Consider the following 19225-nt stretch of genomic DNA (forward strand, 5'->3'; position numbering starts at 1 on the left):
TAGTCCCTGGGGATCTCTCTCTCAGGTGGCCAGGGCACGGCCATCGCCTTTGGATCCAGACCCTGGGGGTGGACCAGTGCGGCAGGATCGCCTGGGTGAGAGGTTTTCAGGAAGCGGGGGTGTGACGGCCGATGGTGAGACGCTGTATTCCCACCTTTCCCATACCCATTACACCTCCTATTTCGTATTTCATAGGATTCTACGATGTCCCAACCCCCTCGCCCGTTTCTACACAAACACTGAGCCGAGGAAGAGGGTGACTGAGAGCAACAAGACTAACCCTTACATATTTCATTGGACATGTCCCGCTAATCGGGTCAGGCAAAGTCAGGCACTTGACTCTAATCACATACATCTGATACCCATTAGCTCTTCCAACACAGATAAAACGGCGGAACATAGAGACACACTCTGAGCAAGGTGGAATACAAGAAGCAGCAGAACTTCCAGGGGCAAAGGGGAACCTATTGGAGCAGAGCGACGGATTGAGGGATGAGAAGCGAGGGTAAAGGAACCCAGGAGTTCCCTGCAGGAGGTTGTTGCCTCCAAAGAGCCGCAAGAGATACTTGGAGAAGGACAAATCCCAGACAAGAAGACTGCATTATGTTTCAAAGATGCCTGTGACCCTCCCGGGTGAACGGCAGAGTTGGGGAGGCGAGGCCAGGCCTGTGGCATTAACGTTGACTCATGAATTAAAACGACCAAGACAAGAAAGGAATGCACACAGCCGGTGAGTTGGCGAGCTAGATGAAAGACCAGTGTATGTTAAGGAAAGATTGAAGTGCCAACAATATATCTGAGAATTGAAGGCTGCATGCATGTGGATGAGACGCAAATAAGGGCAGACCTGTGGTGAACTTTGAAATTACTGATAACTGTGAAGCCTGAGTAGCAGAGTTGTCCGGTGAAAGAAAGTAGCCCACTCGAAAGTCTCTGTGAAAGGTGAAATGTTCTTGTTATAAAGTCACGAAATGAATGAACTTTAAAAAGCGTGATTATCAAGATTGACCCTGGCAAAAGGGGGAGTGGAAAGTGAATATTGAACTCTTATGCTTATGGAATTGAACAACATAGGCCAAGAGACACTTCGGCAAATAGCACAGGAGTGCGAGTGAAGGGAAAGTCAAAGTGGCCCTGTAAAGGTCTATAGAAAAAGCCCCGCACATTAGAAAGTCTTCGACATCAGGAAAGAGTCAGAAGCAGACTGAGGGAGACCGGAAGTGTGATAAGTTAGGAGAAGAGAACCCCTAACGAATGTGAATAAAGCTTGGTGAAGGGAACCTCTACAGGTGCTGTGATTTGGAGGGCTGAGCCAAACATAGGGAGACCTACGTAAACTTTTGATTAATACTTTGAGAGGTCCAAGTCCGATCGAGGGAGACCTGCGTGAACTTCTGGTTGAACTGTGAATCCGTTTGTTTAACTGTGAAAGAACTTTTGGAATGCTGGAAAAGTGACTTTAACGTGGAAGGGCAGGCAGGCCTCGATCCACGTTTTGAACTACTTTGTTTTGAGAACCTGAGCCGGAGTGTGTCATCCTGTCTATGGGGTCTGCCTTACTCCATGCTGTCCAACGTGGGGAGGAGAACTGACTCAGCCACTTTAATTCTTTATATTCTTACACTGATTTTCCTTTGCATACATATTCCTCTTTACACACTTTTTGTATGCGAGATTGGGCAGGAATTAGGTTTTGTTAGTATAGGCCATTTTGATTTGACAGAGACTAACTAGGACTGTGTTTGCTATATTATTTGATGGTAGAGACTACTCCCATCTTAAATATAGAGCAAAGCAGGAGTTTTTCCAAACTCCGAGAATTGAATAAAGGTTTTACTAATTGTACCTTTTGTGTCAGTGTCAGACTTGTGATACCATGCCTCAGGTACACTACACTGGTAACCAGTAACAAAGCATATAAAATTCAAAGCACCCTGCATCATGGGCAAAGCCTAACACAGACAAGGAGCGGAATTCCTCCAAGACAAGATTAGTCAGTATCGCATTGGAAGGGAACCAAGACCTACAAATATAGGCAAAACATTACGAAAAAAGAAAACTCGCCAGAACAGCATTCCCAAGTCTAATCGCGAACATCAAGGACAACATATCGAAAGGAATTAGAACCAAAGAAGACCACATTACCTTAAGGAAGCGGCTCAAAACCTGGCTATTCAGCCGACAATGACAACCTACAAGGGACACCGGCTACAACAACACTGCAGTGAAACAACTAGAGATGAGACGAAATGGACCAGAAAAAAAAGAACCACAGACAAGAACCTGGCTAGATACCGTCAGGCGGCATCCAAAGGGCCGCACCAGAGACCTCAACCAAATGATCAACTTTACTAACGCTTTCCATTCCTGCTCCTGCTACATACCTGACGCCACTACACCAGATCCTGGACACGCAACACTCCACATAAACATAAACAAACAAAGAACCATCGCTATGTCCACACCTAGAGTGAACCACACACATAGCCCTAAACCGCCAACAATGCAACTACACACCAAGATGCCAGTTTAACTCATAGCTATGACCACCTGTGACTCTGGATCCCTTATCGACACTATCTAACCAGTGCACATGATTAACCTGCATAACGACAACACACTAACTCCAACACAAAACACTACCACACACCCAAGCCACCGAATATCACCCATATGGTTACAATGCATAAGGCCTCTCACAAATTACCACATGCAAAACAACACTCACAGACGCCAGTTCCTCCTGGTTCTGAATATATCCTCTCATCCTATCCCCCACTAACCTTCAAGACTCCCTTTGTTTGCAGAGCTATGCAAGTGCCTGGAGTCTGCCAATGTGTGGTAGCAGTGCATGGTACAAATCAACATAACATAACATCAAATCCAGGAACATAACTATGTATATTCAGGTAACAGCACTCAAGACGCCCAGAAATTCAAAACTGGAGTGTGGTCTCATTCATGTCATCGATTTATACTGGCACCATACAGTGGCAGGGACAATGACTTTCACAGACCAAGTATCAACATTACAAGATGAGATATACGAAGAAGACAGTACATCAGGCATAATACGATGCAGAGACTTAAACATCAATTGCCTAAATATAAATCAAGGAATGAAACATGACTAGCATGCCACTGACCAGGTGGGGGAACGTTGGTGTCTTGAGATGGAACTAAGAAATATGTCCATGCTAAATGGGGATGTCCCTGCAAACCCGACGTGGACTAGATCTTGGCATAAATCAACAATTGACTACTTTTTCGTGTCTGAGAATGTACACAAACGAGTAGTATCTTTGAAGGAAATCTCTAGGCCACACAGTGACCATGACATGGTGAAGCTAATGTTAGTTATGCATAAAGAAGGATTTAACCCAATATGGAACCACAGTATCACAGTAGAATCCAACAGAGTCAAATTACATCTCAATGAGGATGATGTAAATCTAATCGCAACAGAATACTGTGAGGAACAAGATGAGGTAGAATATTGTCATCTGTTAACTCAATTTGTGGAAAAAAAAACAAGGGTTAAAGAAATGTGCGTTTTTACCTAAACATAAATTAAATCTAGAAATTCCAAAGTGGAAACGGCAAATGCGTAGTGAAATTAGATACACATCAAGAGTGGACAGTATAGCCTTCTTGGACATAAAACAAGTTTTAAAGCAAAAATACAAGAACTGGATAAAAGCACATAAAGCGCTAATTCTATAGAAGGACTCAGAGTTAATGATGTCGAAGTTAGAAAATAAAAACTTGTGTGAGTACTGGGAACTAATTAACAACAAGAGTGCATCACAGACATCATTGCAGACCAACATGGTACCTGAAGCAGCTTGGACAGCCTATTCTAGCGAGCTATACAGTAAGAAAGGAAACACTAAGGAGCCGGCACTGCCTAACCTTGATTACTGGAACCTCAAGTTCGACAAGGACGACATTCTAAAATATCATCAAAATGGCTCCTGCCACCGATGGCCTGACTAATTACACATTAAAGAAAAATCCAGAAAGATGGGCTGAAATATGCAATGTCCTATTCAACAGAATCAATATCAAATGCACAACCCCGATCTCCTGGAAAAGTGTGGTCATTGTACCGATATTCAAAAAGACAACAGAGCTAACCCTAAAGATTATCGCCTGATAGCGCTCTTGGTTGTGTTGGGGAAAGTTTACGCAACACTTCTGCGACATAAACTACTCAAATGGATCCCAGAAAGCCAGCACGTTGATCCTAGACAGTCAGGCTTTGTGAAGGGTGTCGGGTGCGGCCTGTGTCTCCTAATATTAAATCTCATGAAAATGGAGGCCCTAAGAACTGGGAGCAGGGTGTTTCTAGCTTTTATAGACTTTTCCCATGCATTTGACTGTATGGACCGGGAAACCCTTTGGGCCAAGATGCAAATGTGAGATTGCCCTTCAAGTCTGTTAGCAGCCATTAAGGAGCTACACACCGAAACCTATGTCAGGATCCGGTTAGATCAGGTGGGCACCCTGTCAGATGCCATATGAACCTTCTGCGGCATAAAACAGGCATGCCCTCTGGCTTCAATCATTTTTTATCCCTTTCTCTCTGACATCGGAGAAGCAATTTAATGGCGTACCCTCTTTTCCACCAAAAATACATGGGTCACACGTGAGCTGGCTCTTGTACACTGATGATTTAATCCTCCTAGATGCAACTCCAATTGGACTGCAGCAGAAGATTGCTGCCGTGGAAGAATATGTCAAAACTAACGGCCTACACATTAACAAGAATAAATGCGAGATAGTGGCCCTCATTAGGACCCTGGCGGATTTTTTCCGCCATCGGCGGACTTTTCCGCCATGGCGCAAAGTCCCTTTACGCCATGGCGGATGGCGGACTTACCGCCCCATTCCGAGGTCGGCGGGGCGGTAAGTCCCCATTGACCCATTTACCCTTCCCCATTCCCATTTCGGCCCCATAGGGCTCAATGGGAGTGGGGAAGGTGTTAATTACGCCACCGTACACTACGGTGGCGTAATTAACACCGAGGTCCCATAGCGCCATGGATTTTTACGCCCGCAAAAAGCGGGCGGAAAAATGACCATGGCGCTATGGGAACTCGTAGTTGGCGGTAAGGGGTCGGCGCAGCTAACGCTGGCGCAAACCCCTTAGCGCCAGGGTCCTAATGAGGGCCAGTGTCTCTACGAAATCTAAGGTCCATCAAGAAATGTAATGGTAAAAAATTCAAAAGGCGCCTGGGAAAGGAAACGCTGATCATTGCAACCAACAACAGATACCTGGGCATGCAGATCAGTTCGAATATAAACGATGGCCCATGGGCGGAAACGGGTAAAATTAAGTGCAGGCAGCTTGCATGTCAAGCTGTTATTTTGAATAAAAAATATGGTAAATTCTCTCTAAAACCTGTAGTCAACTTTTATAAACAAAAAGTGGTTCTGGCACTGATTTTTGGAGCAAAAAGTGCCTTTGGCTGCTCACATGATTTATGGGCCACACTGGAAAACATCTTCTGGGTAAAGGAGTTACAGCTACCCAAGGGCACTCCAACGGCGTGTATACACTATGAGTTAAACTTGATATCCATCAATGCACGCATCTGCTGGAATATGTTAGCACTCTTTTGCAAAATAACTATGAAAGTTGTTGCTCCACAATTCAAAATCTTGCACAATCCCGGTAATGGAGATGCCAAGTGTTTACTGGCACTGTGGACCAGACAATGTGAGGATCTACTGAAAGAGCTTGACATTGACATAACAACTCTGCATAATAATCCGAACTTGGCAAAGGTGAAACTCTGGAGACTTGATTGGATCTCGACTGGAAAACAAAGGATGAGTCACAGGCTAATGCAGAATGCGCCTAGCGAAGCTAGAGCATTCGATAAATTACAAAGCTATGTGGAACTCTTTCCTGACCAGTACCGAAGAGCCTTGTACTTGAGCTTTCGCCTTAACGCATTTAAGACCAAAGAAAGACTAAGCATTTGGGCAAAACGCGCCGAGATGGACCAAACTTGTAGATTCTGCACTCAGCTAGATGAGACATTAAAACATCTCACACTCTCTTGTACTGCTCTTCGACCGCAAAGGACAAAACATCTGGGTTCAGTGTTCATAAAGCAACGGACCATAAGTGCTGATAATTAATTGGTGGCAGTTGATGTTCGATGGAACTGACCGGAAATTCATCTTTGCCTTGATTTTCTTTTGGGAAGATTTGAGGGATCTTTTGATAGCTGAAAGTGATGAACCAGAGCATTTAGGTGGAACATTTTCATAGACATCTGCTGATGCTGAGAACCAAGGAAAGGATGGATCACGAGAAACTTGTGCATGTTAACAAAGTGTTTTCCTTGTTGGAAATGTTTTTTTGAAAGGTTTGAACAAACCACATTAAAAAATAATTATAAAAAAAGAAATTCAACATAACATAATGATAATGAAACCTGAACGTGGCATGAGTATCCAGTCTTTTGATGGCAATAACAAGCATTTCATAGAAATAACTGCCATAAGATGGCAATACCTGGCAAAATATGGTACTTCCTGCCCTTTGATGGCACCCAATGGTAATTGGTGTGCGTATCAGTATATAGAATGCTGATGCCTGGCAAATACCCACACATGGTCTAAACGTCAGCGAAAACTATGGACCTCTCAAAGTTTTCTGATTTCCCCATAGACCGTTCCACCAGTTTCATCCAACGTTAACCATGTGAGACTTACTCTTGGTGGTTTTGGAGACACATATTGGCCCAGAAGACAAGTCAGGTGCTCCACGACATGCACGTTCCAAGCTGTTGTGCTGCTTTGCTAACTGCTCAATAGTCTCTTCCAAACGGATCCGCTGCTCACGTTCATGTTGAAGGACACGGTGCCATTTCCGACTGTGCGTCTCTGCTAATTGCAAAAAATCCCGACAAGCCTGGGAAAAACAAAAGAAACCACAGGTAAGCATTGCAAACATCCTGCGAGATCTTCACATACGTTAAAAAGGTAGATGCCCTTGCAGAAGCTATATCTGTGCACTAATACTGAATGGTTCTAGCACCTTTTTTGAACCTATAAACTTCAGATTATATTTCTATCCCTTTACCGGCTAATGAGCAACTGATGAATAGTTCTCACGCCCCATTACAAACACTCATCAGCTTCCAAAAGATGCTGTACTGCACCATCACCCACCCCACGTGCATAGTCATTCGAAATGTATGCACTGATACATGGGTAAAGTTAAGACATTCCCAATGACTTTGCAAGGCCTTACCTGTGCCTTTATCTTGAAAAGAATGGCCAGGTTTGCAGATTATATATCTACAGATTTAATCAAGTCTGTTATGTTTTCACTTAATGACTATGAACATGAATATTTTGTAAAAAATAAATGTATTGTTTTAGATTTAAAGGAAGGTTTAGGCTTCTTGGGAACAGGCTATGCAATTCTGATAAATTCATTGAGACCAAATATGATGTCTGGGGTTTGTAATTGATCTCATTTCAAGGATTTCCAAATTGAATGTATTAATTTTTGAATTTATATAGTGCCTTTCTGCAAAGCGCTCAACATAGAAACAACAACAGTACAAAACCGGTGGTTAAAATCGTGAAGTAAATATAATTAAAATTAGATATATATTAGTTGTTAGCAAAGGCTAATTCCAGAAGATGTTGTTTCAGACATTTCTTAAACAGATTTTGGGGGGTATAAGACTGAATGTTAAATGGCAAGTCATTCCACATTTTTGGGGTCAATAATTGAAAAGAACAAAACCGTGATGGAGCACAAGGAGGAAGGGGGGAGAGTGTGGCTAACAAAAATCGAGTAGAAGGAAGTAGCTGTCTGTCTGGGTGGTTGGTATATTTTAATCAAATCAGTAAGCATGAGGAGGAAATACAGTGAATGCATTTTAAAAAATTACATTGATAATGAAATTGAAATCTTAGATGAATAAGCAGCCACTGCAGGGATGTTTAGTAGGGGGTAGAGGGTAATAAGATCTTAGTTTAAAGAGAATCTGAACTGCGAAATGCAGAAATAATTGTTTCGGAACAATACAATATTTAGGGAGACTAACAAAGGGAACAACCGTAAAGTACATGCGACAATACCAAAGATTGGAGCAATAGCTTGATGGATGAGAAGGAAGTAAATGTATGTTTAAATTTCAGATTCAACTTGTGTTTTTGGAGAGGATCAAACTAACAGGCTGGAATATGTGCTCAATTAAGAGTTTTAGCATTGGCTATTACTAATGCAATAGGATATTTAGGGGAATTGGAAAGATAACAATAGGGAAAAACTCTCGAATGGTACTGTAATGCATAACTGGGCAACAGAGAGACTTACTATGAAGAGATCTTCACTTTCTCCAGAGATTTTATATCCCGATTATTATTTCCAACATTCACCTTTCTCCTCAAGCCCTAGCCTTTGGCTCATGTTTTTGAAAAATGTGTCAGAGCAACAAAATACATGGCACTAGTAGTAGAGTATTCACCTTGGTCTATCAGCAGTCAGGAGGTGATTATTATAAACACATATAGGGATAGGGGTTCATCTATAACTAAACAGGGTGTTTCTTTCTGGGAATGATCTACGTAGAGAGTGTCAGAATGGGTCAAACTAGAAGAGGCATGGTTCCTACTAGGGTAGATCTGTAACTCCTCTCAACACTAAGGCCATCCCCTCTCACCAAGATATGAAACAAACTTTTTATTTTCAGTTTCCTTACCTGAACAGAGAGGGTTGTGGGATATGGAGAAACACCTACAGTATCATTGGGTTTATCTTCAAATAAACAGGATGTCCCTCTCTGGGAATGATCTCATCAATAAGTGTCAGGATGGGTCAAACTATAAGGTGTCAGAGTCTTCCCTCTAATAGGGATACTGGTCTCCCTTGGGTTGTCTACACTCCGCACAGCCTCAGGAATATAGTGTCTGCATGCTACTTTCTCAATACCACAGTCACGGAAATACTGTGCACAGCCACTTCTTTATTCTCGAATACAGTCTTGGGGCTATAGCACATACCCTCCTCTTTGCTCAATTCATATAGCTCCCAGCTCACTATTTTTAATCCAGCTAGGTGGATAGTGCCTTACCCATCTTTTCCCTAATCCAGGGAGGGCGGTGTCCAGTTCTCTCACAAGAGATATAGTGCCCCTCTCATGGAGGCAATATTAAGATCCCTAGCAAAAAGGGGATCAGATAGTCACTATCCCCTTTAGCAAAAGCATAATAATGTATATTAAAACAAGTGTATTTATAAAGTGAATGAATTTACAACGTCTTCATTAAGAGCGTCTAAGCCCTGAACACTTGTACTTACAATGTGGTGTAGTTTTAGTGCTACACACATAATCAGGAAATATATACCTTAGGGGGGATTACACTAAATTCAATGGATATGATTAAGTAAATATATGCTAAAAAAGAAAGATCAATTTTGCTTTGGTCTCTCTGGCACATTGCCATTTGCAAGTGAGCGCTGCAATGAAACTGTGAAGGCTGCTCTCTTTCCTGGCTAAAGTAAATGAGGACAGGATGCTTATTGCTTCAAATTACTCAACTATATGCTTCTTGCTGAACTTGAACTGCTAAATTACACCTTATCTTACGTATGTACAGATTAATATTTGATGTACTACCAAACTGAACTTTAACTGTTAAAGGACACATTATTACACTGTATGCAGACCCCCACAAAAAACTAGCGCCCAGATGCCTCAGGGTTAGGTGTGCTTAACAAATGTCAAAATAAATAAAATACATAAATAATGATATAAGGATTAAATGAAGGATTTGGCTTTGCCATGGAATTATGATTGTTTAGAGTTTAAGTTGCTAATATTTAGGGACTCATCTTCAACATCCCTCTGATAATTATAGCAACTTTCATCTCTATAAGGGTTTTCTTCTTCCCAAAATATAAGTGGTTATGATTGGTTTTACCCACATTATGATAGTTAGCTTGGGAAGTTAATAGCTCTCTCTGACAGCAAGGCATTACATATCTCGGTACAACTGATATTTCTTTCCTTGATGAAGAAAAATACTACATCTCATCCAACAGAGTCCTCCTGCTCCCCTGGGGCCCTTCTCCTCCCAGTTGATCTTCCCGGTTAATACCACCCCCGTGGTCAGGACCAAGAAGCATCTGCCTTTCCCTGGCCACCTGGGAGTCCGCTTTAGGTAGGGTCTTTGTGAGTACTCTGCACGATTCATCACAATATACACTGTATTGAAGGCATATGCATATTTAGTCCTTAGCAACTGATTAAATCTCAGTGCACTCTTAGAATATAGCCACTATTCTCACTGAGCTCCAAAGCTAACTAATGTGTTGCACTGAGATGAATTCTAAGAGGGTAGCCAATGTGTCACGCTTAGAGGAATTTTGTAGTTATGTAAAGTGTTGCACTTAGGAGGATTTTTAAGGTAGGCAATTTGTTGCACTTTGATGAATTCTATGAGGGTAGTGTGACACAATGCTAGTAGGAGACAGACTCAGAGATGGCATTTTAACAATGATCTTTATTTAAAATAAAATAAAACGCCTACCTGTCCCTAGCTCAAAGGGAATATCCCTAAAAGGAAAAGGAAAACTTGGGTGCATATTGTCAGCATGTCCAAAGCAATTGCCCATGTCCTCCGTCCATAACTCCTACCCTGGCCCTAGCAAACCTATATGAAAACAGAAACCAAAAAGGTTTATCTAGGAGGATGACTGCCATCTCCTAGCTTAGTGATTTCCTTCCCACCCATTCCTTTCTACTGAGACGATAGATTTGACCTGGTAGAATGTCTCCCTTCTCCCAGTTCAGGTTCTTGAAGTAAATGATGTAGTTCATTGTGGATTTTCTGTATAGGAATGTTATATATTCTGTGCCCGCCAATAAACAGTTCCTGCTTTTGCGCAGTTCTGTGGACTTATGTCTGGCCCTCAGGGGGAGGCTTCTCACTTCCGATTCTACTTCCTTATCATCACAATGTCCTCTGGCTACTACTCAAGGTCTTATCCCTGCCTCTGGGTGTGAACGGGCCTGGACCCCGCCTCTCACCCTCCCTCCCTGGTTGCAGTACCCATACTCCCAGTAACCTCTGGGGACCTCCGCGTACTGTATTCTCTCGCCCATGGGTCGGTTAGTGTTTAGCGGTCTTGCTCCTCTCCATCTCTCTCTTCTTGGTTACTTCTGCAGCGTCTTTGCGTCTTGGGGCTCCCTGCAGACTCGGCGTAGTTAAGGGACCCATGGCCCGCCCCAGCTTCAAGGTCCCGCCACTGCCCCACCAAAGATCTATTGTCATGCTTCTTGCAGCCTCGGTATTGGGTTCCCTGACACAGCTCCGGCTTGAGGTTGTACTGCTGCTTCGCCAATGATCACTGTCATGGCTCCTTGCACTCTCAGTATTGGGTTCCCTGACATACCTCCAACTTGAGGTTGTACAACTGCCTCCCCTTCCTTTATCGTGTCTTGACTTGGATGACAGCAAGTCTGCATCTCGTTCTTCCACACTCCACTGAAGGTCTTCTGCCCTCCGGTCATGTCGGCCTCCTTCGTACCAGTTGGAATTTCCTTTCTCCAGGTTGTCTTTCAGTTTCTGGCTGGTTCAGTTCGAACGCCATGTTGGTTTCTCATTGGGTTTTAAAAGGCCCGCTGTTTGAAAACACGGTTCAGAGTCTCTAATTGGTTTCCCAGGTTTAAGCCTCACAACTCCTTGACTCCTGCTCGTCTCAGTAGTTGGAACTAGAGTGGAGTTACAATACAACCTGTGGGAAGTTGTAGCTATGTTATGCATATTGGGGATGGGGTTTGGAATGGGAAAGGGGTGTGACTCAGAATAGACGTCCCTGTCCCCAAGGGGGGAGTCCTCCCTGGACCGATCCTCAAGGGGATTATTGAGTAGTGGTTGCACTGCCCTGGCCTGACAGGAGAGGGTTCCCCACTAGAGAGAAGTGACGACATTCATAGAATCGCCAGAGTAGCCAATATGTTGCATTTTTAAGAATTTTGGGGTAAGCAATGTGCCGTACTTAGATGAAATTTAAGGCTAGCCTACCTGAAACCACCTCTCTGCACATTTCCACTACATGCATTACTCAATGACACTGTGCACAACACCTCTGCCATTAGAATGAAGCTATCCTCTACGATAAAATTTGGTCTAGCTGCACACATAATGTGTGTCATGCTTCTTATACTTTGCACAACACCGCTGTCTTCAGAATGTGGCTATCCCCCAAAGTAAAATTCCGTTTGGCTGCACACATAATGTTTCTCCTGTCTCTCACATTTGCACAACACCTCTGCCATTAGAATGCAGCTATCCTGCATGGTAAAATTCGATCTAGCTGCACGCATAATGTCTCTTGTGTTTCCTGTTTGACACATTTGCACAACACCTCTGCCATGAGAATGCAGCTATCCCTCACAGTAAAATGTGGTCTAGCTGCACACATAATGCCTCCTCTGCAACTCATACATTGCACAACATCTCTGCCATCAGAATGCTGCTATTCGCCATGGTAAAATTCGGTCTAGCTGCACACATAATATCTCTCGCGTATACTCTCCGGACTGCCTCTATGCACACACCTACATGTTTGCTCAACTTGGGTGACTAGCAAGCACTTGGCCACGCCTACCTACCTTTGTATTGGCTAAGATGCACCAATGCATTCTATGACTCACTGACGAAATTCCCATACTTGGACTTTGGTCCCCAAGGGCGTTCAACCTACAGCGCGTTGAGACCATACCAATGGTGAAAGGCGCTATACATATGCCCATTAGATTACATTACATGGGACGACAGTGTCATATTATCATAAGGGAAATGCTGTAGTGGAACGTTTTAATAGAACGTTGATGGATGCAATAAGAGTTGCAATGACTACAGGAGGCGATTGGTTAAGGTCTCTGATGGAAATAGTGTCCCAATAGAGGATGGATCGCATGACACTATGGCAGTATCTCTATTTCAGTGTTTAAGGAGGCACAAACCCAGCACGAAACTCTGTCCTAGTTGGATGGCAAAGGCAGGGTTGATGGATGGTGTTGGGGATGAGGTGAAAGAAAGAATAACAAGGACGAAAGCTGTCACTAAGAAGAGGTATGACAGAAATGTTTTTCGAGGTAGTTCTGATGCCAAAAGGAACCTTGGTGAAGGTGAAGCAAGGTAGGAATGCCCCTAAGGGGCTATCTAAATTGTCCAGGTCATTAGTTGTTAAGAAAGGTTTAAGGAATACCGTGAGTTTGAAGAATGGGATAAATCCAGAAAGACTGGCAAAGTTTCCACTGTAGCGATTAGGCGCTGCAGGTAAAGGAAGGGAGATGTGTTACATCTTGTGTGTAAATAGTTATGGCACTTTAACAGATAGAAGGATTATGCAAATAGGTATGTATATGTATTTGAATCTGTACTGTGCAAGGACATGTGGTGGCTGATAATGATATTCTGGAAGGGAATGTGGGGTTTGGAATGTATTGATTCAAAGGACAGAAGGAGAACTGGGTGGAAAGATGGCCAGTTCTCTGTGAGCTGGGGCTGATGTGTATTTCTGGAACTGAATAATGAAAACCGAAGTTGAACCCGTGAGGCTGCCATTCAATATTGTAGAAATTTACTTTTGGAGGAGAGTAGGACAGTTTGAGGTTGATGGTTGCATGGAATGAACTGAATCGTTTGTGGAAACTTATGTGGTCCTGTTCCCCAGCCTTCCAAATCAGGAGGATATTGTAAACATAGCACCTATAACTTAGTGGTCTTCAGTAAAAGGTGGCAAGGAAATCACTCTCAGGTTGTGCTATGAATGGATAGGAATACTGCAGCGCATCTGGATGCTCAGGGTCCTCACCATCATTTTGGTGATTAAAGTCAAGACCAAATGTGAAATAGTTGTAGCTTAAGATGAATTCCATGCATTTCACCAAAGGGTCAACAAGTGGATTGTGATTACTGAGAGTATTCTTTCATGCCTCTGTGCCACTGAGGTGGGGAATGCTAATGTACAGTGATTCCAGATCCATGGTTGCTAGTAATGTACCCCTATGGGGGGGTCAATAGCATCCAGTTTGTTCAGTAGATCAGTAGTGTTCTAGATATAGGTCTCTTACAAGTGGCTTTACGATGTTCTCAACTCAGCCAGAGATGCTTTCTCAGTTAGAGTGCCTGATACAGAGATGGTTTGCTGTCCAGTTCTTTGGGTAACTTGGGAAGCATGTAGAATGCACTGGGTACTGGGGTTCTTCCTGGTTTCTCAACTACCTTTGGTCCTCTAACTAATCTTTTGATATTTTCCAATGATCTGTGGTTCCCTCAAGAATTTTCTTTAGGTCCCTCCATGCCTTATTTTGTCTCTTAGCACATCAACCATCTTAGATCTCACTACGACCTCTGGACCTTTCAGGCGTCTCTCTATGAGCTCTACTTCATACTTCTCTTAAGTCTCCCAACAACCTTTGCTTCTCTCAGGTTTCTCAAAGGGCTAGACACAAACTCTGGGTCTCTCAGACTTCGTTTAGGTACCTCCAGAACCTTTGTTTCTCTCAGGCCTCTCATAGGTGTCTCCACAAAGTCTGGGTCTCTCAGACTTCCTATGGTCCACAACCTTTGGTTCTCTCAGCAAACTACTCTTAAAGATAATGGGAATACCCCTCCCAAATCAGGGTCATTTTCCGGCAAACCATATTCTCACCTTCCTGCCAGTGGTTCTTCTTTCCCTTACATTACCTAAGACAGTGCCTCAACCTCAGGCCTTCCTTCTGGTGGTATCTGTGATATTTAGGACCTGTCCCTAGATCCTCTCGTCAATGTTTTATGAGCTCTTATGGTCTGGCCTCTGGCATTCCTTTTCAGAGCAACTGCTGTGTAACTGACAGTAAGTGTGCTACTTCCTTCTAGATTGTATACTCCCTGTGTTTCCGAGGGGCGGATTAAAGCATATCTGCTTCCTCCTAGTCTTCGCCCCTCACTGACATTTTTCATCCCTTTTTATAGTACTGGGCCAGTTACTGGTTTTCTAAACTGATACAGGATTGGCCCATCCCCGGAGTGGCTTGTTTTATGTTTTCTCCTTCATCATTTCTTTTAAAACATAGTCTCATTATTATTCATCTTTTGGCATTGGCCAGGTCTTAAAATGTTAAATGTGGCCCGGAATATCAGTGCCTTTTTAGAACTCTAAATGCATGCAGCCATGGCCCCGAAGTCTTCAGCGTTCTGGGAGCATTGGGGGTTTATTTTCTACCTGCTCACAGGCTGTCTGCTCCACGCACGAAAGGTGCCTTCCTGATTTTCCCATGGCCTCATTAATTTCTACATTTGGTAAACTGCAAATTCCGGCAGTTTGTCTTTCTTTCATAATCTGTCTATTCTGGGCATTATGCGGTAATACCGGAGGTTTCCTTTCAGTGGGGAGCCTGAGTTAACTCCAGCTCATTGTTGGGGGTAAATCAGGCCACTGCACTGGCAAACTTGTAGTTTAGCTATGCTGGAAAATTGGCGGTAACATAATTACCATCACCTTTTTCCTGCACCGCCAACCTTGTAATGAGGCCATTGTCTTACACACAGGCATATATATCTCTCTCCATAACAGTAAAGATTGTCTCTCGCTCTCGCTTTCTCCGTTGTTTAAATATTTCTACCTGTTATGCTACAAGGGGTCCGCATGTCTGTGCAGAAGCAATTTGCATTGCTATTCACTTGGTTCTATAGTTAATTACAGATTCAAATATTCTTTGCAGTGGATTACATTATGCAAATGCATGAATGTCTGACTGACACAAAGACAATATGAATATTCATCAATTCAAGTGCTGGGAAATTTGATGATTTGTTAATATTACATATAATTATCATTCTAAAGTGGTACTGCTATACATTATGCAATTGCTGGGAACTGGAAATGGCACTATTCCGACGTGATATAAGGAAAGATTAGTAGATGCTCACATATGTGCATTGATCACAATTTCTGCAGTTTAAGGCATGGAGACTGGCAGAAACAGAATATTTGTCTCTGTGCTTACACGGTTGGGAGATCCTAAATATTTTTACCATAGGACAACAATGCCTCAAGAAGGGGAGGCCTGAAATATAATTACTTCCTTACCTTTGTTATTGCAAGACTTAGCTGTGTATGAAGCTTATGTATACAGTTGGCTGGGTGAAACATCTTTGCCCACTACTGTACCAAACAGATATAATATTAATTTCAATAAGTAGAACATGCGACAAGGTCCCCTGCCATTTTGTGGAGTCTTCTAGTGGGGTGACCAAAGGGGGCTGGGTTTCACCCCAGGCTAGTGGATGATGGACCTGGGAAAGGTATGCAGAGGCTCCCATGGTCACACCCACTTAGCCCGCTGCACAGGGCAGTGGACAGTCACAGAAACCCTTACAACAATATTGGTCTTTTACAAAATGTCCAAGGTGCGCCCTGACTCAAGAAAGGTCAGCAACCACGCCCCTTTCCAACAGCCCTGTGATCCTAGTGCCACGCGCTTTGTCTCTTTCATGAAGCACCATCCTAGCAACCCTGTCCCTTTAAGAAACTGGAAATGCAACAGGTCCCTGGAAAATAAAGTACACTGTGAAAGAAATAGCTGCCCCATGCCAAAGCCAGCTCAAATATCAGGCACCCTTGGTACATTTTTGCTCAACCTTGCTTGCTGGCTAGCACAGATATCAGTAGTTCTCGGGACTCTCTCATGCAGCTCATGGAGTGCATTTGTATAGGACTGCAAACAGCCTGAATAATGCCAGCAATTCTTGCTACAAGAGTGGAGCAACATTAAGGGAAGTGGGAGAGGATAAACCACTTACCCTACACCTACAAACCTTTTCCAGTGCTAGCCTCAGTAGGGCAACATACCACAGATCTTACTGCACCCAGCAGACCAGAGCAATGATATGTATTGGTCCCTGGACACTTAGTGAGCCAAATACACCTAATGACTTGAGCCAAATACAGCCCTTTGCCAATTTGCCATCACAGGTGCAGACCCTCACAGATATTCTAGCCCAAGTGAAGGGGTTACAGGGCTACATAAGCCCAGACTCTCTATCAGAGATTGTGGGTGGGAGAAGTAAGTTGACAGAGGAATTGAAAGGAGGGGTGTGTAAGGAACTCAAGGTGGCAACAGTAAAGAAGACACAAGTGATCACAGTTAAAGGGTGTTTATTAAACTGTATAACGGGTGAGAAAAACGTCTATTCTAAACCTAAATCTAAGATGTCAGCGAGGTAGGACCATCAAATAATAAAAAGGCAGTCCTATGGCGTCTTGTCAAACAAAAAGGTCCTATACTAAAAAAAAGATTGCCAATCCTTACTGCTAAGTTACAAAATAGTGTGGGATAACGTTCACCAGAAAAGAAAGAAGTGTTCACAAAATGATAACTCATGATGGTATAGCAGGGTCTCCCTTCCCCGTGTTCTAAGCATGGGACAAGGGAGGACTCCTGAGCACAGCACACTCCTGGGCCTCTCCAGTACGAGGTTCACAATTCCATTCAACGATACCAGAACCCTCAGGGGCCAAGTCTCTGTTCTACAAAGTCTCTTGCCTTAGAAGGCCTACTGGATCAACAAAAAAACAACAAACATTTCTTCAGTGATTTTGCATTTCTTGGGCAATTGCTCTTCGCCACTTGGATCTCCCTCTGCCGGGCTCGGATCCTTCTTGCAAGGTGGGCCTCCCTCCTCTGTTGGGTTCACTATGGCCTTCTTTAACAAAGTTCATGAGTTTTTAATACAGTTCATGCTTTGCTTTATCTCATCAGAAAGCAAGATTTCCCTTCCCCAAGCTTTCTTTCGGCATCCCTCTGTCGAGTTCACTACTGCCTTTCGCTCTCAATCTTGATAAAATATTCTCCGGTGTATCATGCCTCACCCCGATTCGCAGGCATCCCTCAACCGGGTTCACATTTGCTAATTTAGTAGTCTTCTTTACTTTTATCTCGAAGCAGGATTTACTTCTCTTAGCTTTTCCCTTGGCATCCCTCCGTCGGGTTTACGTAGACATTTTAACCCAATGTTCACTTTACTTTTCAATTGCAGTTCATGGTTTACTCATCTCATCAAATAGTGGTGTTCCCTTCCCCTAGTTTTGTTTAAGCAAAGGGTCAGAGATTTTTGATTGTACAAGGGGTTTGACATGACCCTAGTAGGACTGACAACACACGCCGCCCTTTCCTAGGGCATTCTGGTGCTTGCAGTTTCAACACAAAACAAACAGGTGCCAGCGAGAGTCCTTCGAATGAGCACCCCTCTGGTGCCTCACCACTTTGCAGCTGGCCCTTCTCTGGTCTTTCCCAAAAGTTCAAACACACAAAGGTTCTTTGTTCACAAGTTCTTCGTGTTCATATAATGTTGCCACTTGCAACCATGAGCTCAACGCAGTTCGGTTTGCTATCAGCTTCCACTGACTCATCGGCTTTGCTGAACCCTGTCAGCTTGTCCTGCTTCTGGAGTCAAGGACGGTACCATGGTAGCCAGCGTGCATCCCCGCCTGTGTTATCAATGCGGGAGGCTCAGTATACCATTGACCCCTGTCACACCACCCTCTGGCTGTACTTCCTGGTCTTGTGATTCCCTTTTTCGGAGGCTTTGCGGGTCTCAGTTGAAAAGGGCATCTCCTCCTTCCTCCTCCCTCCAAGTCTCGCTGCCTTTCTCCTCCGTTTGAACTGCTGGTCGGGTGTAGCTGTCTCCTTGTGTGTTCAGCCTTGCTTGTAGTGTGCTCTCGTGCTTCAACTTTTATCCCTGTGGGGAAGGTAAAGGGCGGTCAGGTGTTTGTGGTTCTTGTCAATTGCCTGACTCTGCCTGACCCTTATGTTGGGACATGTCAGGCAAATGGCTCTGGTTTTAGTCCGTTGTCTGTCACTGTGTAAGAAAGTGTTTGTGTCAGAAGGTGGGGGGGTAGAGCATCTAAATATCCTACAGGGTAGGATGGGGAAAAGGTATTACAAGGACGGGGGTACCACTTCTCAACCTTCGGTGTCCCGCTTGCACTCCCCAAAGACCTCTCATCTAGATGATCCTCCCCCACTGGTCCTCCCGCAGGAACTGGTTACAACCTGGATGACAGATCTCTGGGGTCTAGCGGGTGAGACACCTTCAGGTTTCTCAAAGGTGTCAACATAAAAAGGGGATGGAAGGAAGAAGGTTGAAGGCTTTGAGAGAGGGTTGTCAACATCAGAAGGCGGTGAAAGGGGGA

The 19225-nt window shown here is 43.7% G+C and overlaps 1 protein-coding gene across 5 annotated transcripts in view; it reads right to left on the reverse strand.

The window, feature by feature from the left end:
- The window catches only part of OSBP2 (oxysterol binding protein 2), a 2072116-nt gene that overhangs the window by 1290724 nt on the left and 762167 nt on the right, over positions 1–19225 (reverse strand). For all 5 annotated transcript variants that reach the window (XM_069619135.1, XM_069619136.1, XM_069619134.1 and 2 more), the window contains one exon: positions 6730–6928. In XM_069619135.1, the coding sequence (XP_069475236.1) occupies positions 6730–6928 (199 nt within the window). The remainder of the gene's footprint in view (positions 1–6729; positions 6929–19225) is intronic.

Source organism: Ambystoma mexicanum, chromosome 10 (genome assembly GCF_040938575.1).
Source record: "Ambystoma mexicanum isolate Mex_15411 chromosome 10, UKY_AmexF1_1, whole genome shotgun sequence".
Taxonomy (NCBI): Eukaryota; Metazoa; Chordata; class Amphibia; order Caudata; family Ambystomatidae; genus Ambystoma; species Ambystoma mexicanum.